The sequence below is a fragment of the Lolium rigidum genome, chromosome 1 (genome assembly GCF_022539505.1).
Source record: "Lolium rigidum isolate FL_2022 chromosome 1, APGP_CSIRO_Lrig_0.1, whole genome shotgun sequence".
Lineage (NCBI taxonomy): Eukaryota > Viridiplantae > Streptophyta > Magnoliopsida > Poales > Poaceae > Lolium > Lolium rigidum.
This window is the reverse complement of record NC_061508.1, coordinates 338348000-338372979: the sequence shown is the minus strand read 5'-3', so window position 1 is coordinate 338372979 and position 24980 is coordinate 338348000. Positions and strand designations below refer to the sequence as shown.

The 24980-nt window shown below is 42.3% G+C and overlaps 2 protein-coding genes across 2 annotated transcripts; both read left to right on the top strand.

The window, feature by feature from the left end:
- Nucleotides 1–8719: 8719 nt before the first annotated feature.
- Nucleotides 8720–10412, top strand: LOC124663953 (putative F-box protein At2g33190). Its single transcript, XM_047201583.1, has 2 exons — nt 8720–8865; nt 8945–10412. The coding sequence occupies exons 1-2, from the start codon at nt 8720–8722 to the stop codon at nt 10152–10154; spliced, it is 1356 nt and encodes a 451-aa protein (XP_047057539.1). The 3' UTR covers nt 10155–10412.
- Nucleotides 10413–17132: 6720 nt separating this feature from the next.
- On the top strand, nt 17133–19053 carry LOC124700660 (polyubiquitin 11). Its single transcript, XM_047232753.1, has 2 exons — nt 17133–17206; nt 18150–19053. Exon 2 carries the CDS (start codon nt 18150–18152, stop codon nt 18837–18839), a length of 690 nt encoding a protein of 229 aa, XP_047088709.1. The 5' UTR covers nt 17133–17206; the 3' UTR covers nt 18840–19053.
- The last annotated feature ends 5927 nt before the right edge of the window (nt 19054–24980 follow it).

Sequence of the window (24980 nt, the reverse complement as noted above, 5' to 3'; positions counted from 1 at the left end):
AGCCTCATCTTGTAGGCTTTGGAATCTCTTCAAGGGTGAGACTCGATACCCCCTCGTTGCTACCGTCTTCTAGATTGCATCTTGGCTTGGATTGCGTGTTCGCGGTAGGAAAATTTTTGTTTTCTATGCAACGTTATCCTACAGCTTTGTGGTTGCAGGGTTGCTTGAGAGGGATATCTTTGACCTCTTCCTCCCTGAGTTCGATAAACCTTGGGTGATCCACTTAAGGGAAACTTGCTGCTGTTCTACAAACCTCTGCTCTTGGAGGCCCAACACTGTCTACAAGAATAGAAGCTCCCGTAGACATCAGTGATGTAAAAATAGCTCCTATGAGGCTCGATATTGCTGCTATGAAAAGTCATCAATTTGTTACAGCTGACTCTAGGTTAGATAATATTGTCTATAGAGTGTTGTTTGCTGACGGGGAAGAGAGGAAGTCCCTTTGCCCCAACCAGATTTGTTCAGTATCAACAGGAAACCATGGTCGCGCTCTAAGGAGGAGGTGGATGAGAAGCTGAAGATACACAACTTCCACCAGCAGCATGACTCCAAGGACGCCGAGCCCTCCTACAACTACACCGTCACGTATTCGGGTGCTTCTTCTAGCACATACCCGGAATATGATCCATCTTCGTACTACGAGGGTGCTTCTTCATGGGCACCATGGGGTTAATCTCCACTTAGGCCAAAAGCCTAAGCTTGGGGGGAGGTATACCGGCATCACTCATTCTTTGCATATTATGGTTGCTGGATACTTGTACATACTTGTTTAGTTTCTTTGAGTGGTTTTCTAATGAGAGGGAGATGATATTTGGGGAAGTGCTGCCTGAAAACAGATTCTGGACTGTTACTAGAAAAATTCGTGCGCACAACCAGAACGTTATTTTGAGCTGCCAATTTTTGTTCATGTTCCCCAGGTTGTTATCTAACTTTCATTAGTTGAACACTTTTCGAGCAGAGCAACGGAAGATTTTTGTAAAAATCGATTTCTGTACTGCTGTCAGGTTTTGGCAGATTTCTGCCATCTCGCTTTTCTGTGTTTCTTTTAGTTTTCATTTTCTTGTTCTTGCTTTGTTTCTTTCCTAAAACACAAAAAGACCAAAAATATTTCTGTTGTTTCTCTTCACTATTTGTTTATTTTGGTTTCTTGCATTTGTTTCGCTTTATTTTGCTATTGCTAGTTTGCTATAAGAAAATCCAAAAAGATTTTGCTTTGTTTGCTTGTTTCCTTTTATTCTTGTTCTCAAATTCGAAAACACCAAAAATATTTGCTGTTATTCTTTGGTTTTGTAAAGTTCTTTATGAGTTCAATGGTCTTCGGCGGCTGGAGCGTGGTTTTCATTTCATATTATCCAAGCTACACAAGTGAAAAGGCAATAATGACGATATTCGACAATCTGATTGTGGTGAGAGGCTGGTATGAACTCTATTTGTTTTCATTTTTGTACATATACTCATCCATGTGAGCATGCTTAGTTGGTTCATGTGAGGTATATGTCATTTAAGAAAGTCTAGTAGTTCATGATCTCTCATGTTTAGCTCCAATTTATTAATATGAGTAGCATGTCATGGATGTTTGCTTGCATTGTTTTATTCATAGATAGGTATGATATTGTGGTATCCTCCTCTGAATAATTCGTTTGAATTAACTTGGCACATGCTCACGCATGCATATGACTGAACAAGAGTCAATTAAGCCTCGATGATTTACATTGCTTCAGAGTTCTTGTATCACTTTTATGCCTCAGTTAATTTATTTTGCCGCAAGTATGATTATGACAGTTTCGTTGCTCTCTTGATTTGTCGCTCCCTAGTCTTTTGCTAGCCTTCACTTGTACTGAGCGGGAACGCTGCTCGTGCTTCCAAACACATGAAAACCAAGTTATTCCGAGTGTCCACCATAAATACCTATGCATGGCATTTCAAACCATTCCAAGTAAATTCTCATGCGCTACCTTTAAACCTTCAAAAATGCTTCTCAATTTGTGTTAATGTTTCATAGCTCATGAGGAAGTATGTGGTGTTTAACTTTCAACCTTGTCATTTACTCTTGACGGACTTTCATACGGACTAGTGGCACATCCGCTTATCCAATAATTTTGCAAAAAGAGCTAGCAATGGGGTTCCCGGCCCGATTAATCAACTTTCACTAATAATTCTCTTCACATGTTTTGCTCCGATTCATCGGTAAGCAACTTAATTTTGCAAATAGACACTCCTCCATGGTATGTGATTGATGGAAGGCACCCGAGGATTCGGTTAGCCATGGCTTGTGTAAGCAAAGGTTGGGGGAGTGTCACCCATAATAAAACTAAAATACGTGTGTAAACAAAAGAGAAGAGGGATGATCTACCTTGCTGGTAGAGATAACGTCCTTCATGGGAGCCGCTCTTGAAAGTCCGGTTGGCGAGGTAGTTGGTGTACCCATTACCATTCGTTGACAACAACAAACACCTCTCAAAATAATTTTACTCCTGCTTTACAAATGAAAAGCTCTAGCGCATGTTAATCCCTGCTTCCCTCTGCGAAGGGTCAATCTTTTACTTTTATGTTGTGTCTCCATCCTTTCTTTGAGCACTTTCTTGAGAGCACAAGCCTGTCATTCTTAGTATAATATGCTTGTCCCAAAATGTGATTAATTGTGGTATAACTTTGATGCTTTTATCTTTGATAATCTCTATTTCCAGTCTTCTCATGAACTTCAAAGGTGCCCAAGCATTTATGTTTTGCTATACAATTACGGGCAAGCGAGATACCACTTTATCATACTCATTTATGAACATTTCAATCCTGCTTATATACATGATTCATGATGCTTATTATTAATTGTTGGTACCTTTCCATGATTGACATAGCTATTGGATGATCTTATTTGCATGTATCTTATTATGAACTGCCTAAGTGTTAGCCATAGCATGATAATATTTACATCATATGAACAAATGTGTTCGTGAAAGTTCTTTTATCGCTCAGTTGTTAATCGAATTGCTTGAGGACAAGCAATAAGCTAAGCTTGGGGGGAGTTGATACGTCCAAAACGTATCTACTTTCCCGAACACTTTTGCTATTGTTTTGCCTCTAATTTGTGTATTTTGGATGCAACTAACACGGACTAACGCTGTTTTCAGCGGAACCGATTCGGTGTCTCGTTTTTGTGCAGAAATCCAACTTTCAGGAAAAACCTCGGGATTTTGACAGAAGACCCTATTTTCCCAGAAAACTCACGGAGCCAGAAGGGCAAGTCAGGTGGAGGCCCGAGGGCCCCACACCCTAGGGTGGCGCGGCCCAGGAGGGGGGCGCGCGGCCCTAGCGTGTGGCCCCCTCGGCAGGCCTCCGACGCCCTCCTTCGGACTACTTATCGCCCTCGACCTAAAAACGCACGGAGAGAAGTCGAAGTCGCTAGAAACCCTCCAGAACGCCGCCACATCGTGAAACTCCGTCTCGGGGGCCAGAAGTCTCCGTTCTGGCACTCCGCCGGGACGGGGAATTGGAGGAGATCATCGCCGCCATCACCACCGACGCCTCTTCATCAACCAGCCATGTTTCCCCCATCCATGTGTGAGTAATTCCCCCGTTGTAGGCTGAAGGGGATGGTAGGGATTGGATGAGATTGGTCATGTAATAGTGTAAGATTGTTAGGGCATAGTGCCTAGTGTCCGTAATTGGTACTTTGATGATATTGTTGCAACTTGTTATGCTTAATGCTTGTCACTAGGGCCCGAGTGCCATGATCTCAGATCTGAACATGTTATTGTTTCATCATGATATTCATTGTTTATGGTCTTACCTGCAAGTTGTATACACATGTCGCTGTCCGGAACCAATGGCCCCGAAGTGACAGAAATCGGGACAACCGGAGGGGATGGTAGTGATGTGAGGATCACATGTGTTCACGGAGTGTTAATGCTTTGCTCCGGTGCTCTATTAAACGGAGTACCTTAATATCCAGTAGATTCCCTTGAGGCCCGGCTGCCACCGGCTGGTAGGACAAAAGATGTTGTGCAAGTTTCTCATTGCGAGCACGTACGACTATAATTGGAACACATGCCTATTGATTGCTTTGTACTTAGACACCGTTTTATTATTATCTGCAAATGCCTTGCTTGATTGTTACATGAGTTTCTCTCATCCATGCAACGCCCGTTATCCGTCCCCGTGCCTACAGTATTTTAATCCTGCTGTTTACTATAATCACTACTGTTGTCTTTGTTACTCTGCTGCTGTTATTTCACTACTGCTACTGCTATAAAACTGTTACTACTGATAAACTCTTGCGAGCAACTCTGTTTCCAGGTGCAGCTGAATTGACAACTCCGCTGTTAAGGCTTTCAAGTATTCTTTGTCTCCCCTTGTGTCGAATCAATAAATTGGATTTTACTACCCTCGAAGACTGCTGCGATCCCCTATACTTGTGGGTCATCAATGCTCGCGCCGCCGCCGCCGGCGATCACGCGGGAGCAGCAGCGCTGACAGCGGGAGCTGGAGCAGCGCCTGCTCATCGCTGAGCGTGACGAGGCGCTTTGCCTTGAATGGGCGCGCCGCTTCCCCGAGGACGTCGCCGCCACGGTGGCCTTCTACGCGGAGAAAGAGAAGAAGGAGGAGGAGAAGGCGAAGAAAAAAGCTAGCCGCGACAAGCGCCGCGGCGAGTCCGCGGCGAGGAAGGCGGCGAGGAAGGAGGAGGAAAAGAAGAACGGCGCAGGGCCGTCGACCATCGTCCTCTCCTCCTCCTCCTCCTTCGAGTGGACGACGACGTCGGTGTCGGAGACGACTCCGAGCAGCTCGGACTTCGATTGGGAGTCGGACGAGTAGTTGCAGTTCTATATGTCGCATTGTATCGTTGAACTTTTAAAATATATTCGTATTTTCGATCAAATTTTCATAGTTTGTTTGATTTAAATTTTCAAAAAAACTCGGATTAGCAGTTTGGCAAAATAGAGCCTCTACCGGAGGTGCGTTTTTCGCACAGCAACGCGCGCTGCAAAATAGAGCCTCTGCCGCGGGCAAATTCGCTAACGCGCGCTAGCGGTATACAGCGCGCCGAATCGCGCGTTTACAGCGCCAGATTTTATAGCGCCTGTTGGAGATGCCCTAATCAGGTACCCCATCGCGGGACGTAGTAGTTTCATGTCTTCTATGTGCTCCTTGGACGAACCTTAGTCGCCTGAGCCTTGGGCATGGCAGCGACCACCAGCTGCCTAGGATAGCGCAAAACATCTCATACGGCTCAGCTTTAAGGCGACGTGGCGGATTCAAAGATATCTTGTTTAAATCATTTTTCTCTTTCTCAGGTTTTTTTTTTTGTTTAAACCACTTTTCCTGACATCTTTTGCGATAAAAATTATGATGTGACCATCGAAACCTAGAAGACTCAACCTTCCTTTTCAAAATTATTTTTATAGATTTGCGCTAAAAAACCTAAAAGTATGCATGACCTCGAGAAGCACTTGTTGCAGTAGTTAGAAGTCTGCCATAGAAGTAGTAGTTCGTTTGGTATATGATTTGAGTAGATAGTCTATCTCCATTAATGTTTAATAAATCTTGAAATCGAAATACAATTATATTTTTTAATTATTTGGTCAAATTGTGTGAAGTTATATAACTTACTCTTTTGATTACTCTGGCCATGCTTCTTATTTACTATCTCATACAACCTATGAAAATATGCAGCGGGACTCAAGTATTCCTAAGCCGAATTATTGTGCGTCCTAAAATCCCGTATATGTTCATGCCTAAAATTTATGAATAATTTGTTTTTGCATGTAGAGGATGCAAGCATGTATGTGCGTGCCATTTTTCTCACTCAAGTTTGAAAGTATGTAGCTTGAAAAAAAATAAAAGTTTTGAATGAACGGTCTCTCTTTCTGACTTTTATGTAACTTAGTGGTCAATACACTATGTAACTTAATCCCCAACTTAGTTATATTGGGTCCGGGAATACCAATGTCCAGAAAATCCCCTTTATATCGCCTACCTATTTATACTCCCTCCAACTACTCCAGCTCCAACTATTCCGGCTCTAGTCTTCATGTATGGCCTTTTTAGGTTACTTCTTTGTCTCCACCCTCCCTTGTAACTTGCTTCCGCTGCTACGAGCTGGGATATTACGTGTTTACACTTTAGCAAAATTGAGCAGGTCCATTCGAAATACCATATATGTGATGACGAGGTGGCCGGGTAACCGATATTACCATAAAGATGCAAACAATAAAGTTTCCTTGGTTGCTTGTTGCTTCACCATCCTCCTCTGTTGCAATTCGTTATGAGAGGTAAGGTATTAGGACGCACAAAGGAGCAGGAACTAAGATTTCCTAATATCCAACACAAGTGGTGCTTTGCTCTTGAGTGAAGACCTATAGGTCTAATACATGATTAGTTGCCACGGAACAAGCCTTTGGCACAGGGAAATTGTGTCTGACAAAACAAAACATGTATGGAATGCATTCTGTAGAGTTTTATTTAGCCCAATCATTTTATAGAAAATCCAGCATACTTCCTAAATGTCTAAAACCTCACTCTTCTATACTACCTGAACAAAGCATGCATCTAAGAAAAATTGTACAGGTCCCTTTAACGACACATCTCCAACCTACGAACCTAGGAAGCATGGAGGAATTTTGAACGACCCTTTATCGATCGTTTTTCCAGCTAAGGGAACCCCCCCAGTCTCTCTCTCTCCCTACGTGTTCATATTACATTCCCTAACTCATGTGACATTGCGCTCATATCCTTTGTGTCGCCACACCACCACAAAGGTGTTTGGTGAGGACCCCAGGACCCATTCCCATCCTCATCGCAAGATCATGATGGCGTATCTGCTGGTTGCACCGCCACATCCTTGGGTACAAGAGTTGGTCGCATGTGGGCATAGTGACATCTGGCATTTAAGATGGCCGGGGGAGAGATTTTCATGCTCAATCGGTGGAGTTCTGCCAAAGTTGTACCTGAAGAACTGGTTCTTGTTCAGGCACGGGATTAGACCAATAGGAATGACAGAGGGGGGCTGATGGTGGTTAGTCTGCACGAGGGGTGTGTAAGATACCGACGGGGTTTACATATTTCCTACAGGGCGGAGGGAGAGATTGCAATTTAGAAAATAACAATGTTGGCTGGATGGGAAGACTCCATCGAATTTTAATTTTAATATAATGGTGCGACCATGCACTGCGTGAGTGCACAAAAGCTAGAACCTAGGCGGGCAAGGACGTATCATAACAGCCTTGCCATCTGGGCATGCCACTAGTCCTTATTCGAGATTGGGGTCGGACCAATAGGAATGATAGACAGGGAGGGTGGGTAGTCTGCACGACGGGTAGAGGGCAGCGTGTGGGACTACAATTTAGGAGAAATAATATAAAAAAGGAAAGGAAAAGAAAATAAAATTGCACCACCATATCTGTTGGGTTCTACTTGTAATAAGAAACTTAAGTGTCCTCTTATATAGCCTTATAGGGACTAAGGAGTCTAACTTGTAAGATAATCATTCCGCGGTCTTGGTTTTTTCCTTCATGTGTTTTTCACATAAAAATCTATGTTGCTGGGTTGCATCCGTTAATAATTTTCCACATAGAAATTTAGTGTTAATTTCGTAGTTCTTTTTGTTTATTGACTTCTAACACATTATTATTGGCGGTCATAATTATCCTATTTATTATACTCTCTTCGGCTTATAACTTGTAAGCTCTTTATATATGCACCATGTCACTCGTCTTCTTTATCCACTGAAGCCTTCCTACTTTTCCCCCTCAAAGCACTTACTGCTACCTTCTATAATGGTGTGTATTGCACTGCCGAAATCATCACAATCTATTACCATGGTAATGGTTTTACACATATAACATTTGCTGACCAGAATATAAGCATGAGATTGAGAGACATTAGGACATGCAATGATGCAACCATTTTGTTACGCTCGTTTATCAGTATGTACGAGGAAATTTGATGGTTGAATGTTCTTGCAGTGAAAGTATATATGCATATGTCTTTTTTTTCATACAAAATTCCAATCTAGGTTTCACTATCACGAGATAACGAAACAACTATTTGATGCAAAATGGCACAAGAGAGAAACTAAAAGGTACTCTGGATAGTGAAGCTAAAAGGTACTAGCATCTTCCTATCCACAGGCTTGAAAGTTATTTTGCACTCAACAAATGGTGTAAACTGGGGTAATTGTTGAGAAATTTGTAGGAGTGGAAGTGTTGAATTATATATTCTGAATGTTGATAGTGACAGTTTTTTTGTTCAGTGTTGCAGCCTAGTCACAATAGTATTTTTCTGAATCTGAATAATAGAGTACCCATCCGTCTAAAGATAAGCGTCTTAACTTTCTGTAGATAAGATGTATCTATAACTAAGATCTATCTAGTCTAAATACATCAGTATTTAGATAAAATTAAGACAATTATATTTTCTGACGGAATGATTATATGTAAGTACTTGTTGCATCTTTTTTTTTACTTCACATGATTATCTTTGTTCGATGCATCAATTGATTCTCTAGTTTGATTCTCTAGTTTTATTTACCAATTACCATACATGAGTTTCTTTGAAGAACGAAAACACTCAGACCAACACCTGGTCCAAATCTCCAAACCACCGAGTCGGGCACACCAACACCTGGTCCAAATCTCCAAACCCCCAGGGCCGACCGGCCGAGTCGCCGGCGCCCCGCCCGCTGCCCCCGCCGCCACCGCAGGTGACGGCAGCGCGAAGCCTCCAGATGGATCCCTCGGAACCACCGCCCCTCTTTCCCCGCCATGAACGCAGACAGATCGAATCGCTGCCGCGGAACCGTCCGCTCGCGAGATGCGCCGCCGGCTCCACCCCCCCGTGCCTCAGCCAGTCCACTCGCGTCGACGCCTTCCGGTGAGTGTTCTTCCTCTAGGATCCCCTCTTTAGTTGCCAAAGTTTTATTTTTCTAATCTGCTAGGTCTCTTCCGCCCAGCTTACCGGCCGAGCCATCGCCGGAGCTACCGGAGGACACCCTGATCACCGTCTTCGGCACCCTCGAGATCCCTGACCTCGTGCGCGCCGGCGCCGTGTGCACGTCATGGCGCTCAGCCTACATCACCCTGCGCGAGGGCAAGCATAAGAAGTCCCAGACGCCGTGCCTGCTCTACACCTGTAAATCCGCCGGCGAGAATGTTGCGTGCCTCTACAGCCTCATGGAGAAGCGGGTCTACAGGTTGACACTGCCGGACCCGCCGATCCGCCGCCGGTTCATCATCGGGTCCTCACTCGGCTTCCTGGTTACCGTCGACGAGAGATCTGAAATGCTCCTCACCAATCCCATCACCGGTGAACAGATTGATCTCCCTTCGGTGACCACCATCGAGCACGTGAAGCCCATCCATGACGACCGGGGTGCTGTCTACCAGTATGAAATCAGTGACATTAGAAATGAAGGTTTCCAAATGCCGTGGACATCTGATCGTTGTGAGCTAAGGAACTACCTCCACTTCAAGGCGTTTGTGTTTCATGATACAACAACAGGAAGCTACATCGTCGCGCTCATCCACCGGCCAATCGATCTGCTCTCATTTGCAAGAGTAGGGGATGATAAGTGGACCTGGCTGCCACCAAACAGGAACTATCATGACTGCAACTACAAGGATGGACTTTTGTATGCAGTGACTTTAAAGGGAGAGATCCATGCATTCGATCTTACTGGTCCTGCTATTACAATGAAGATTATCAGTTGTCTGGATGAGGAGGATTTAGGCATCTGTGACGTCATGTACATTGTTCAGGCTCCATGGGGGGATATGCTGCTTGTTTCGAGATCAAGAGACATTGTGGATTCTGAATTACGTGTTCTGAATGCTGCAGGAATGAAATTACACAAAGTTGATGCCAGCACAATGAGACTTGCGGAAATCGATGGCTTACCTGACCACGTGCTGTTTCTTGGGCATAACCATTCACTTTGTCTGAGTGCCAAAGAATATCCTGCTCTCAAGGGAAATCATGCCTACTTTACTGACGATAATAAGGCTATTTCAGGATGTAAAAATATTCGTCGTGATATAGGAGTACTTAACTTGGGAAATAATAGCAATGATGACCTTGTGTCTCCTCAGCTTTGGTCCAACTGGCCTGCTCCTGTGTGGATTACACCCAATCTTACGACGATGAAGCTAGCATTGCCTAAGTAGGCCAGGTTCAAGTAGGCTTAATAATCCGCTTACTTAGGAGCCACTGAAGGGCTGATGATGAAGGGCTGATGATTAAGGAAGTCGCATGATGGCACATGCTTTGAAAAGTTATCGTTTTTTTTTATCAAGTACTATTAAGTTTCATGACTTCTATTCTATGTGGGATTTTCTAACTTTATCATGTCTTGCGACTGATGTTTGTGCGACTCTGTCTTTTGTGGCTTGTGAGGGAAGTCAAAGGATATGAACTTTTTTTTTGCTGTGATTTGCCATCTCTAAACCTCTGATGATCACTAGAACATTCGCAAAGCTGCTTTTTTTTTCCTTTGACGAAAAGGCAGTTGGAACTTCTTTTCATTTCAATGAGAAGGAAAGTACAGGTTACGAAAACAGAACTGCTTCTGTACTCTCACTGTTGTTCTCTAAGGTGAGTATGAATCTAAGCTTCTATTTTTTTCTAGTTACAATCTGCTAGAGAATTTTTTTTATTAAATAGGAAATAGATTGTACAACATCATGCAGTCATCTTGTGTTTTAGTTTGTGTTGAACATGCTTTTCGTCTGATGCTTCTTTTTTGTCGTGTCATCACTTGTGTTGTTGAACTTGTTTTTTTAGACTCTGCGAAACAGTTTATCACACATATAGGCTCAGTTTGGCAGCTCCGTTTCAATTAAACCGAAGTATTCCTAAACCATGGTATTTCAATGCCTAGACATGAGATACTGCAGTTTTTGTCAAACCATGGTTTTTGGGAAAAAAAGGTCTAGACCTCTTTCTTTAAAACAGTGAAAATACCTCAGTTTTTTTTTGGAATACCATAGTTTCAAAAATGTGGTATTTTAGTGTAACCAAATTCGTCAAAGTATTTAAAACTGAAGTTCTTCTAGAAACCACGGTATTTCAAAAAATACTTTGAAAATACTTCGTATCCAGTCGGCGTCCTAGGTTTTGTGTGATGTGCATCAAACATACTTCTGAAGTCCTACTTGTTGAGGTGCAATGAAATGTTGCACTGAACCATCTCGTCTGGTATAAGGGATCATGTGGCAGTCTGCTTTTCAAAAAAAAAAAAATGAAAAAAAAAATGATCATGTACTTTTGTTTCTCTAGCGCGATATCAATGAATGAAAGTTTCCTATCTTTAACTTTAGTACCCTCCTATCTGTAATATTTATTTTCCAAAAGTAAAATCCGCATTGTTGACCACTTTGTTAGGGAATGCACAATTAGTATACTCTTAATGCACATAGACATGCTTAATTAGTACTACCTCCGATATATAAAAAGTGTTAGGGTTTTATTTCCATTTTGTACTAAAATGAATTAAAACTAATTAAATAATACCTTGACACTTATTAAGATTGGAAGGAATATTAAAATAATAGCAATCAAATCGATCAGAAGGCCCAACATTACCTCTTTGCTGAATGTAGTGCATATAAGTTAATGAAAAGTTAAACGATGTAAAATTTGACCAAGTATGTAAAGAAAAATATAAACATCTAGAGTAGCAAGTCAATATCATTAGATTCATGATGATATATATTTTCATATGGTGCATTTGGTATTGCAGATATAGATAATTTTCTCGATAAACATAGTTGAACCTTACATTATTTGTCTTTTGAAAAATCATAGATGCAATACATTGTGGCAAGTAGGGAGTATCTCATTTCTTTATGAGAAAAAGGTTGTATACATGATTCGGGCACATGGTTCTTACTTGTTTCCATGTGCATGCACTGTATTTCGGTGATGCAATATCAGAATTTTTGAAGCACGTGCTGCAGGAGATGATATCCATATCCATGTAGGTCATCTGGTATTAAGCACATACACACTGGCATTCCATTGGTACTGAAGAAATTAGTTTTCTTGAATTTCACACCCTCTATATCCCATTGTTCATTATTAAGTCTCCCTTCATTTCTCTTCCTCCATCCTTGAGTCATAGGAAAGCTACAATAGGTCTTCCACCCTCAACTCTCAAATATCTTACTCTTGTTGAACGCCCATATATAGTTACGCACACCAAGACATCAAGATAGTAGTATAGGTGTTTGGAGGATTCCATGCCATGATACAAGAGACATCTAGTTCAACCTAACCTATTGTCAGTTGAGTCGGCATGGCAGGTATCAGGATGTCCAAATGGACCTTAGCTAGGTTGGTGTCCAGAGCAAAACTGAATTGTAGTTCCAAAGTCTTGAAAGTGTCCAGAGCAAAACTGAATTGTAGTTCCAAAGTCTTGTGTTTCAGTTTGTGTTGAACATGCTTTTCGTCCGATGCTTCTTTTTTGTCGTGTCATCACTTGTGTTGTTGAACTTGTTTTCTTAGACTGCAAAACAATTTATCACACATTTGGGCTCAGTACGGCAGCTCCGTTTCAGGTTTCAGTTAAACCGAAGTATTCCTAAACCATGGTTTCAATGCCTAGACATAGATACTGCAGTTTTTGTCAAACCATGGTTTTGGGAAAAAAAAAGTCTGGACCTCTTTCTTTAAAAAAGTTAAAATGTCTAAGTTTTTTTATTGGAATACCATAGTTTCAAAAATGTGGTACTTTAGTGTAGCCAAATACGTCAAAGTATTTAAAACTGAAGTTCTTCTAAAAACCATGGTATTTCAAAAATATTTTGAAAATACTCCATATCCAAACGGGGCCTAAGGTTTTGTCTGATGTGCATCAAACGTACTTCTGAAGTCCTACTTGTTCATGTGATGAAATGTCGCACTGAACCATCTCGTATGGTATAAGGGATCATGTACTGGCATAGTCAGACATGGTGAGCAACTAAACAATTGTTATACAAAAAATAGTCTGCTTTTTCCAAAAAAAAAAAAGATCATGTACTTTTGTTTCTCTAGTCTGATATCAATGAATGAAAGTTTCCTATATTTAACTTTTGTACCGGCCTATCTGTAATATTTATTTTCCAAAAATAAAATCTGCATTGTTGAGCACTTCGTTAGGGAATGCACATTGAGTATTTACTTTTTTAAGGCAACTCTTACTGTACACATGAACATGCTTAATTGGTAGTCTGTCCGATACATAAAAAGTGTCAGGATTTTATTTCAAATTTGAACTAAAATGGACTAAAACCCTGACACTTATTAGAGACCGGAAGGAATATTAAAATACTAGCAATCAAATCGATCAGAAGGCCCCATATTACCTCTTTGGCTCAATGTAGTGGATATAAGTTATAAAAAAATCGATGTAAAATTTGACCAAGTATGTAAATAAAAATATAAACATCTAGAGTAGCAAGTCAATATCTTTAGATTCATGATGCTGTATATTTCATATGATGCATTTGGAATTGCAGATATAGATAATTTTCTCGATAAACATAGTTGAACCTTACATTATTTGTCTTTTGAAAAATCATAGATGCAATACATTGTGGCAAGTAGGGAGTATCTCATTTCTTTATGAGAAAAGGTTGTATGCATCATTCGGGCACATGGCTCTTACTTGTTTCCATGTGCATGCACTGTATTTTTTATCGGTGATGCAATATCATAATTTCTCAAGCACGTTACACATATCCATGTGGTCCTCTGATATTAAGCCCATACACTCTAGCATTCCATTTCAATGTAGTGCATATATATAGTTACGCACACCAAAGTAGTAGTATACGTGTTTGGAGGATTCCATGCCACGAGAAAAAAACACGTGCAGTTCAACCTAATCTATCGTTAGTTGAGTCGGCATGGCAGGTATCAGGATGTGCAAATGGGCATTAGCTAGGTTGGTGTCCAGAGCAAAACTGAACTATAGTTCCAGAGCCTTCACTCGGTCAGTGGGATGAACGTTTGGCCCAAGAAAATGCCATATCCAAGGCTGAAACGGTTCTCGGTGTGGTTCGTTCCTCTCGAGCTAGCCTTATTGCCCGGCTAATTCCGCCACTGAAGAGGCATCAGTAGGTCAATCCCAAAGCTAGGGTCTAGGCTCAAACTGGTCTACCGTAGTCCAATCGCACTGTACGCACTAATAATTTTTACAAGTGCTGGTCTACCGTGGTCCAATCTCATGAGTCCATATTCTGGCGTGGAGGTGGATTATGTGACGGGCGATTGTGTTGGTTGGAAGGAGGTGTTGCCGCGGCATGGCCTTCGCCGCCCGGTTCTACCAGCCCGGTCTTTCGCTCGCCCTCCTGTTCATGCTTAGCTCAAGGGTAGATGTTGCAGGTGTCTTGCTCCTGGTCACCGCGCTACGGTTTGCTGTAATCCCATCAGGTGCTCTCGATGCCTCGAGAACGGTCATCGGGCGCGTGTCTACCGTAACAGTTGGCGTCCTCTCAGTTGGTTGGCAAGCCATGTCTCATCGTCGTCCCGGCGAATGCTCCTTGCCGGGCCCAAGTTGAGATCTCGCTCCCGTCCGTCATGCCTCGTCATCGATCCTGGGTGTCAGTTGTTGCTGCTCCCGTTAGCACTTTGGCCTCAGCGGATACGAAATCCGCTTTGGAGGTGCAAGCTGAGTTCTTTCAGGAGGCCATCCGTCCTATTCACGAGGTTGTTGACTCCTTGCACGGTTGGATGCTGGCGATTGGGGGCTTTCTGGAGCGGGTGGAAGCTGTGTTGGGTAGGCTCTCCCAGACACCTACCGATCCTTTGGTTCTGCCTGTTGTTGGCAAAGTGGGCGAGAGCGGAGCGGGCCTTCATGGTTGTTTCTCTCCTCGAGCTAGGGCGAGCTCGGCGATCACGACCCCGGTCATGCAGATCTTGCGTGAGATCATGGAGTTATGTGGTGGTGTGGTTACGCCTCCTTTTGTCGAGGAAGTGAGGCCCGGCTCACATGAGTCCTCGGTTGTGGCTTCTCCGCCGTGTCTTGGCTTTGAGAAGTGTGATGTTGTTAACACTGCAGTCTCTCTCTCGTCGGAGTTCGACAGGCAGGTGGTTCCTAATGGTGATGGGGTTCCGAAGTCTGGATTGTTGTCAGCGGTGCCCGGAGCGATCGTCGCTAGAGAAGTTTGCAATTTTCTCGCAGCCTTGGCTATTGCCTACCCTGGATCCGCAGTCGGCTGACGGGTGCCCCCTTTGTCGTAGCCTGTTTTTTACGGCTCGATGTTGGAGTGTCATGTTTGAGTGTTTGTTAGTGTTGCGGTGTTGGAGTGTCTTGTTTGTGTGTGTGGGTATGTTGTTTGTGTGGACTTGGCTCTGTTGTTATAGGTTTTCTCCTAAAACTGAGCATCTCTTTTTAATTAATAGACGAGGTAAAGCTTTTGCCTTCGTTTAAAAAAAAATTAAGGATATGTCATCATGTGGCTTCAACTGTTGCGGATCACGAAATATTCAAATGGACCATTTTAACCACGCTAACTTGCTTTTTCCAGCCATATGTCTCGAGGGTCCTATATGTGGACCTCCTCGGTGTGTATCACCCGCCGAACACCCCGGGTTGGGCCAGCCCGGTTTCTGTGTTTCCGTATTTTTTATTTTTCATTTTTGTTGCTTCTATTTTGTTTTTGTTTTGTTTTTTTAGGAACGCAGTATAAACGCAAGCGCCTATATACACGCGCATACACTTATCCCTATGAACGCACACACGCATATCCTACCCCATGAGCATCTTCGGAAGACTGAGCCGACGGATTGGATCTTGAAACTGATGAAGTCACCACATGCGTCTCGCTGTAGACGAGAATGTCGCCTCCCACTAAATGCATATTCCGTCTTTATGAGACAACATATGTCAAACCTATGGTTTGAACTCTGCTGGGCCGGGTACACCACCCTCCTAACCACCCAACTCTGAACATTTTATAAAAAGCAAAACTTTCAAGAATCTAGGTATTTTATAAAAAACACGAACTTTGAACATTTTCAAAATTAAACATTTTTAAACTTTATTTTGAAAAATGGAATGTTTTTGAAAAAATAGATTGATTTTTTTAAAATTTTGAACTTTTTAGAAATATTTTTTGAGATTGAACGTTTTTCAAAAATTGATTTTTCAAAAAATTTAAATATGAACATTTTTCAAAATCTTGATATTTTTCTAATCCTAATATTTTTACATCTTAAAACGAAAAAATGATGAAAAATGTTGTGTGTGGCTTCCATCTGCGATAATGGGTTTCAAGCAGGTAGCTTTTTAATGTTGGGAGGTGCCGCAAGCGTTCGCTTTGGTGCGGCGGTGCGCCATGATTGATGAAAAGCCATCGCGTCAGGCTCAACGACCAATTCTTATCCCTTTTCTTATCTTGTCACGAGTGCTTCCGAATCCACTAATTCTCTCTCTTTCATTGTGCCTCCCGTCCACCCATTCTCCCCCATCTCTCTCACTCTCAGATTGCACATCACGGGAGAGCAGCGACCATCAACGTCGAGCGCTAGGAGGGCCACCGGCCACCGCTATAGGAAGGGAATTCCACTCCTAGTGAGGGGACGCCACCCGCGATAAGTGTGTACCAGCGAGGTCTGCCGCCGAGCGCGCACCGGCCTAGCCAGCCCTAGGGTAATTCAGGCCATCTAGCCCTAACGTACTTTAGTGATCGCCTGAATAGAGAGGGAGCCCCTATTCTACGCCTTAAGCGAGTGCTACGCTCGCTTCGCCTGGAGCGTTCCCGCCATGGGGCACACATGACGCGGGCTAGGTAACGGGTACAGTTCCTTTTCTGTTTAGATTTTAAAATATTTAAATCTGAGAAATGTCTGGATCTAATAAATTTTAGACCTTAAAATTTCAAATAAAAGATGTTTAGATTAAAAATAGTTCAGATTTTGAAATGCTGAATTATAAAAATATTCAAATACCTCGCAAGGAATAGGTTAGGAACGCGCACGGCGCACCGGACCGGACCGCACTCAACGGCGCTTTCCCAGGAAATCGCAACCTCCTCTCCTCCTCCTACCCGCGCCAGCCTTCGTCAGCCGTGCCGTGGCTTCGCGGGACTCTTCTTCCCACCGGAGCTGCCTATAAATTCCCACCTCTCCGCGTCTCCTCCCCACACAAATCCAATCCAGCCCCCTCTCCGATCTCGCAGAAGAAGAACCTCCCACCCGATCGAAGCGAAGCATCTCTCGTCCTCCTTTCAAGGTACGTGAGTCCCCGATCCCTCCTCCTGTTCCTGTTCTGCGGTCCATGGTACTAGTATCGTAGATCGATAATCGTTGGATCTGACGGATCGCTCGATTGCTTAGTTGTTTCGATTAGATCTGCGGGCGGTGGTATTATTTTTGTTAATCGAAAATTCCTGTTGATTCGGCTCTGGTTCTCCGTAAATCTCTCTCGGTTATCCCTGGATTATCGAGTAGGTCTGCCGATTTGAGGCCCGATCGTTGTAGGCTCGGTTCATCTCTCTAGGTGTAGGTGGGGCCAAATATCCGTACTATTCCCGTGGATTGCTGATCTATGTAGCGCCCAGTCTCCGATTAAATTGCGGGTACGCCTGGAGTTTACTGCTGGGCCTCGTTAGGACCTTGTATGATCCGTAGTTGTGCATCGATTCTACCCTGAAAATCATGTGGGTTCGATGATATTATTGTTGATTCATCTAGCTTGCTGCGTACTTAAGCATAGAACTGCTAGAAGTTGCTCCTGATCTTTCTGGCGCTCAGGCTGTGTGTTAGTATGTTGAAACTATGCCTGATCTGTGTGGGGATAAACCAGAATTTACTTGCTTAGTAATTGAACCTCATAATTCCTTGTCAGTTGTGCATCGATCAACTCTGAAATATCAGTGGGTGATGATATTACCGTTGTTTCATCTAGTCTCTTGTGCGTACTTGAGCATATAACAGCTCTAACTTTCATCTGCTCCAACATGGTTAACCTCAGTAGTTTGCTCATATTTGTGTTGAGATGTTTTGTTGATTAATAGAATGATTTCACCTCTGCTCAAACATGGTTAACCTGATTAGTTTTTCGTCTTTGTGTTAAGATGTTCGGCTCTCTCGTATCATGGCCTGCTGGGTCATGTATCTATGTCCTGCTTATTTCCCTTTACCGCGCCTTACTCTGGTCTACTTTACATTTACAGATGCAGATCTTTGTGAAGACCCTCACTGGCAAGACCATCACCCTCGAGGTGGAGTCCTCTGACACCATCGACAACGTCAAGGCGAAAATCCAGGACAAGGAGGGCATCCCTCCGGACCAGCAGCGCCTCATCTTCGCTGGAAAGCAGCTTGAGGACGGCCGTACCCTCGCTGACTACAACATTCAGAAGGAGTCCACCCTCCACCTCGTGCTCCGCCTGCGCGGTGGTATGCAGATCTTCGTCAAGACCCTCACTGGCAAGACCATCACGCTCGAGGTGGAGTCCTCCGACACCATCGACAATGTCAAGGCGAAGATCCAGGACAAGGAGGGCATCCCTCCAGACCAGCAGCGCCTCATCTTCGCTGGCAAGCAGCTCGAGGATGGCCGTACCCTCGCTGACTACAACATCCAGAAGGAGTCCACCCTCCACCTGGTGCTCAGGCTCCGCGGTGGTATGCAGATCTTTGTGAAGACCCTCACCGGCAAGACCATCACCCTGGAGGTGGAGTCTTCGGACACCATCGATAATGTGAAGGCGAAGATCCAGGACAAGGAGGGTATCCCCCCGGACCAGCAGCGCCTCATCTTTGCTGGCAAGCAGCTGGAGGATGGCCGCACTCTGGCGGACTACAACATCCAGAAGGAGTCCACCCTTCACTTGGTGCTCCGGCTCCGTGGAGGCCAGTAAGGAGCTGCTTCTGTTTCTTGAGGGTTCACAAGTCTGGTGTCTTGGGTGTGCTCCACTGGAGCTGTCGTTGTATCCTGATACCGTCTGGTTGTGTATCTCTTCCTGCCGTTTTGTTATCTGTGTGATGTTACCTGTGTCTACTGACTTCTGCTGTGGTGCAGCAGCTTTGGATGAACCGTGTTGAATGAATAATTGAACAGCGAACTTGTTTCAATTCTCTTGTGTTTGCATATGTTGCTGTTTTGTTAGCATTGTACATAGTTCTGTATTTTTGATGCACATTGGTGTCTTTCAGGTTCCGGTGCTTCTTTTGGGTTCTGGTCATCCAAGTTGTCAGCTCGGGATGAGCTGTGATGGATGAAAATAATCCTCTCTAACCTGATCCTCAACTTTATTCTGTTGTTTCTTGCTTCTATTTCTCAATTTTTGTTCTGGCTTCCATTTATCAGCATGTCTGTTGTCTTTTGGATGTTTGGTTGATCGCCTTGTTCGCTCGAGTTTTCAGTAGCAGCCTGTCAGAGATCTTACTACTAACTTAGTGTGATAAAATTCTGTTAACTTGTAGCAGCATAGGGAGAAATAAGTTCAGCTAATGTCAACATGATTTTAGGTTGATACTTGTGGATTCCGTACCCCATAATTAGAGAATGGGTCTTCACGATAGATGCTAACAAATTGTGTGTAATATTTATTTTATGTATACTTTCAAAGGACTGTACTTTGTTGATCGTTGCATCATGTCCTGTGTTAGTAAATGATATAAATATCCTCTGGAGTTTTATGTTGCAGAAAGGATCTGCTGGTCATGTAAAAGTTCCTAGCATTTCTGGCCAACATGGAGCTACAAGCAGAACAAACCCTGTTTTCCTTCTCTGACCATAGAAGCCAACAATTGTGGATTTGTGGTGTAGCTAGAGCCTGCATGAGATAATGGCAATGGAAAGGGTCACAGGACAGAGCAGCCAGGCCATGAATATGGCACTCCTGGTAACGTGTTTTGTAAATCTTTTGTGGTAGGTTGCATGGAATTATTCCATGTCAGTGAAGACGATTGCTTGTTTCTCGCGTGACAAACACACTCGGTGGACCTCTGTTAAATCAATTATATTGCTTGCATCCCTTTCAAACATTATGGACAATGTTTTTTTCTGGAGACAAATAATATGGACCTATAACAGTCTTGATCGTTATGGAATGTTGAACGAACAAAACTCACAGGACAGAACAATCTTTTAAACAGATATTGTCTTGATCGTTATGGAGTGTCCTTAACGTCACACCAAAGTGGCTCTCCCAATGCTAATTGATGTTTGCATTTCCCAAAATCTCTCATGCCGAAATAATTATTTGCCAATGGTTGCCCAAAGATAAAAGAATCCACAACACAAATATGTGTGCAGTTTTGGTTACGGTGAGTAGAGCACGATAACCCAACAATATCTGTTCATATGCTTCATAGCATGGATCCTCCAAAGATGTATGTGTTGTCAGTGATGGTCTCACAAGAATGACACTAGCTTATATATAAAGGTAGTTCAATTAATATTTTAAAGAGAAGTACTAGAAGTACATAATAAGTTGGATGTGTCAAGCAATATATAATATCAAGTATTGCTATTAGACAATCTCATATACACAGTAGCAAATGTTTGGTTGTAAGGCATGGTCTAGCTAGAAATGGTCTAGAATACTAAAATATAGAGTCCAACAATCTATGTAGTATTTCATATTCATTATGAAAATAGTAAAAAAAATTGCTTTTGAATGCAATGGCTTTTTCAAAAAGGGTTTTGATAAAATAATAAAAAATATGCAAGATTGAACTTGTCTCCTGATTGCAAGATTATGCAAACAGCTTTCTTCTGGTCGTCATAAGATCAAGAGCAAAGAGCATCATTGGTCTGGTAAGGACTAATGTTTAAAAGATGGTTACCATACTATTATGCATAAGATATGATATGCCAGCGTTCTAACCCTTGGTAATATTTTCTCCCGTTGGTTTCATTTACACGTTTGATTTGGCGTTGGTGATTTCTTATAGGTTGACTTTAGGTTCAAGTTTATTTCACACATAAAGTAAAGCTTAAGAAATTGAGATTCGCATTTATAAACCAATATCACAAAAACAATACGAGACATGGCATCGTTGCTTTTAGTTGGTAGCTACTATTATTGATCATTGAAGATTCTTTTTAAAAATTGTTTTAGCGTTTTCCATAATTCTTTATTTTTAAGAAATAATAATTCATAAATGTGAGGATATAAAAGAACTAGTTTACATTTCATTTAAGACTTTTAAATGTTTAGTAGAATTTGATCTTGGATTAAATTTTCTTAGTAAGAGTCCTAATGTAATTGCTAAGATAAGATTATTTTTAATAATAACCTTATAGGGTTTAAGTCATATTTTTTTGGTGAGTTTGAAATTGAGGAATTTTTCATGATTGATTATAACTTTGAAGAAGAAATTATTGACATAAGGAATTATAGTTTGGAAATAAATTTTAATTATAAGTCAATATTTGTTTTAAGATTCTTCCTAATTTTCTTATGAGGGACAATTTTGGTTGATAATTTAAGTTTTTATAATGGAAAAATTAATAGTGATATATGAAAATTAGATTGCATTTTAATTGTTTTGTTGAGTTAGATAAAGTATTATCCACTATTTCAAAATAAATGCCGTTGAATATTTATTTTTGTTGGATCTATATTATAGTAAAAATTGCGTAAACAAGGTTTATTAAGTAATTGAATTTTTCATTAACAGTTGATATTATATTTTATTTGGATAGAAATTTTTTGATTAATTTGGTAGGTCATAGTATTTTTCTAATTTTATTTATTTAATTATGATATGTTTCAAAGCTTGTACCCGGTTTGAGGTTTTTTACTAAATCGGTCATATCAAATTCTACATGGCTAAATTATTTTTTTTTACCTTCACTAGACCTAGCCACAATGAGTGACATGTGGGTCCATTGACCAGGTCAGCACCTGACTAGGTGAAGGGTTACTTAATTAGCTTTACACAGAATCATTACCTAGCTATTGAAAATGATATATGGGAAAATGTTCACGTGGTTAGCTGACTCAGGTCAAACTTGACACAAGGATCCACTCCAACCGGCTACAAGTCGATTGCGTGTCGGCCGACTACGGTGCCGCCTATTAGGTGTGCTTGACTCTACTCTGACACGCTTCTAACGAGCTACCGCACGGACCAAGTGGTCGATCGATGGAATCGACGACGGTGAACAAGGTCTGCATCGGAGCTACTCAAGCCAAATAAAAAACAAGGCTACAACTCACCCTAAAATGTGATTCTAGGTTCTAGGTCGATAGTTACCGGAGATGAGTGCAAGGTCGCTGATTAGAGAAGAAGGTCGCGATTCGAGCTACTCCTGCCTCCCCGCCAAGCTCGGTTCGACATAGATGCAACTTAAGATCCACGAGTGCTCCTACGATACTTATATTGAAGTAAGAGGAGTTCTCTCATGGTGGATCGCCGATGTTCCCATTTTTAGGGTTTCAGTAGCAAGCGAGCGCGGGAGCTTGGGAGAGAGATTGAGAGAAGTGGAAGAGGTGTGAATTCTTATGAGGGATATTTATAGCTTCCAAAGGCGGTTCCCCGGAGGCTGTATCAATAGCGAGGTCAGTTCCTCGACTACGACCCGTCGACAATGGGGAAGACGACACCTCGATGTTTGCAATTTTTGCCCCCGGCTCCTGGAATTTTGTGTGAGACGCGGGGAAAAACAAGTTGGGTTGCAGGCCATCTCGGCTAGCTGGGAAATATTCTGCAATTTTTTTTTGTTTTCTGTATCTTTTTTAGAAAAAAATGAATTCTATTTTGAATTTTGTTCTATTTTGGGAATGATTGAAATACTTTCTAGAATTGTTATGAATATGTCGGAGATGTATTTTGCATCCCTCAAAATATTTGGAAATTTTGTTTTAACTATTTCTGTGTTCACATAAATAATGTGTACGATTCAAATGGAATTCAACCTTTAAATGAATTTTGTAAAAATAATATTTTGAACTCCAAACATTTCTATGGATTTTGATGTGCAATCTTGATGCCTGTCAAAGGATTTATTTATTTATAATAGAATTTGATGGAGTAATTTCCTAGAAAGAATTTAGTAGAAGGAAAAGTATATTTGAACATTCAAAATGGAATTCAGTTCAGAATTGAAGATTTTGAACTCTAGAGAATTTCCGCATGCTGTTTATATTACCTTCTCCAAGTCCTCCCGTTGTAGATGCCCGAAGTGACACTAATAAGTTGTTAAGTTACAACCTGATGTTAGGTTGATCTCCACCACGTACGAGCCCAACGGCTCGACGTCCCCACCTGCGCCCTGATCGGGGGCGCCCAACCGTATCTGATTGGTGAGCCCCTGTCACCTGCGCAATAAAGACAGGTGGGGGCTGGTGGCACTCGGTACGAGGTTGCCCTGAGCTGCCACTCACCCACCGAGATGACCCACCGATCTAGGGTTTGAGCAGTGCCGACAGAAACCTCCACCACCGCCGCCACAGATCCCTCACCCACGCACCACCATCGTCGCCATGTCCATGTCTGCGGGCTCCTCGTCGCTGGGATAAGGTATTACCCACGGTATCTCCCTCTCCTACCCGGCATTAATCTATCCTAGTCGATCTAGCAAAGTAAACAACTGATCCTTAATGCATTATGCAAGGAGAAGAAGATGCATAGAGCAAATCATATCGTTTTGATACGGGCTCGCGCTAGTGCAGTCCGGGATACACTTTAGTTTTGATACGGGCGCGCACTTTCGCTTCGAGGTCCGTTGGTATTAGTAAGGGTATTCTGTTACGGATTTGCTTGACGCAGCGGCTGAGGTAGCTTACATACAACACTAAACGGAACGGTAAACAACCAATAGTAACTGCAAGAGAAACAGTAACAAAAACCGCAACGGTACGAAGTCGACTCGATTAAGCGGTATGATGCCATATCGACCGTTGAACCGAGTCCCTGTGAGCCGTAGTATAAGTGTAAAACTGAAGAAATAGACACTTGGTCGGACTGTCTTCATAGCCTGGATCTTTGTCTTAAGCAAGCAAAGCCCTATCCATGTTCGTGGAGTGCGACCTTGCTTGTTCGTGCACGCAGCAACGAACAATGCTGAAGCCAGGGTCGAAGAAGGAAGGGCAGCACAACGCTCAGCCATAGGAGCATTTCCTCGTACACGTTACGGACGACAGCAGCGGAGGCCCCACGGTGAAAAATACAGAAGACCCTATACCAAAGATATATCATAGGGTTATTTATTATTTATTTTCTTATAAGAAATTACAGTCTAGTCGGCGCGGTTTGCAATGATTGGGAACAAAATTCCAATGCAAGCTAACTGAACATTGCATATTCAAGTTTAGTTCTGCAGCTTAACTGAACATTAAGCATTCCCATATTGGAAGATGTTAAGGACAAGGAGCGAAAAAATCCTACAGGCTCTAATTGACAGTACATCGATAAGTGACACTGGAGGGGAGCCTTCGATCAAAGCAAACATGAGGTTTATTCAGGTATGGAATATTTTCATTTTATTCAGTTATGAAATAATGCCGGGGAACATTGCGTATTCTGGTTTGATTCCGTAGCTTAACTGAACATTGATTGGATGTTTACTAGCAGCATGTGCATGCTCCAGCTTCAGTCAGCCCAACCATGAAAACATCGCATGCTTGTTTTCGCCCATCTCCATGCAAACTTAAGGAAATTACATAATTAAGGAGGTGATATATAGCATGAGTGAAACAGTAACTTTAATTAACTTTCTGAAACATGAAACCAGATTCTCCTGTACTGGCAGCCATTCAACCATATCCAGGGCAGAAGTAGATCCTTTAGAGGGTTCTTTTTGGCAGGAAATTACAGCCTAGTCAGCATGGTCTATAACGTTGTGGAACTAAATTCCAACGCAAATTAGCTTTTTATTGCGAATTCAAGTTTAATTCCGTAACTGAACATTCCTCGGGTGTTAATGACAATCGAACATTATGTTTACGTAATATTGACTGACCTTAACTTAACTTAACTGTATGTTTATTTTACCTTGACAACATGGAGCCAGCTTCGCCAACTATTCAGAAAGCTCCTATCTGCTT

What these genes read in the sequence shown, in the direction of transcription:
- LOC124663953 (XM_047201583.1), top strand. Translation starts at nt 8,720, where the DNA reads ATGGATCCCTCGGAACCACCGCCCCTCTTTCCCCGCCATGAACGCAGA. An exon ending in ACTCGCGTCGACGCCTTCCG is followed by an intron (nt 8,866 to 8,944) that starts GTGAGTGTTCTT and finishes TCTTCCGCCCAG; the next exon opens with CTTACCGGCCGAGCCATCGC.
- LOC124700660 (XM_047232753.1), top strand. Translation starts at nt 18,150, where the DNA reads ATGCAGATCTTTGTGAAGACCCTCACTGGCAAGACCATCACCCTCGAG.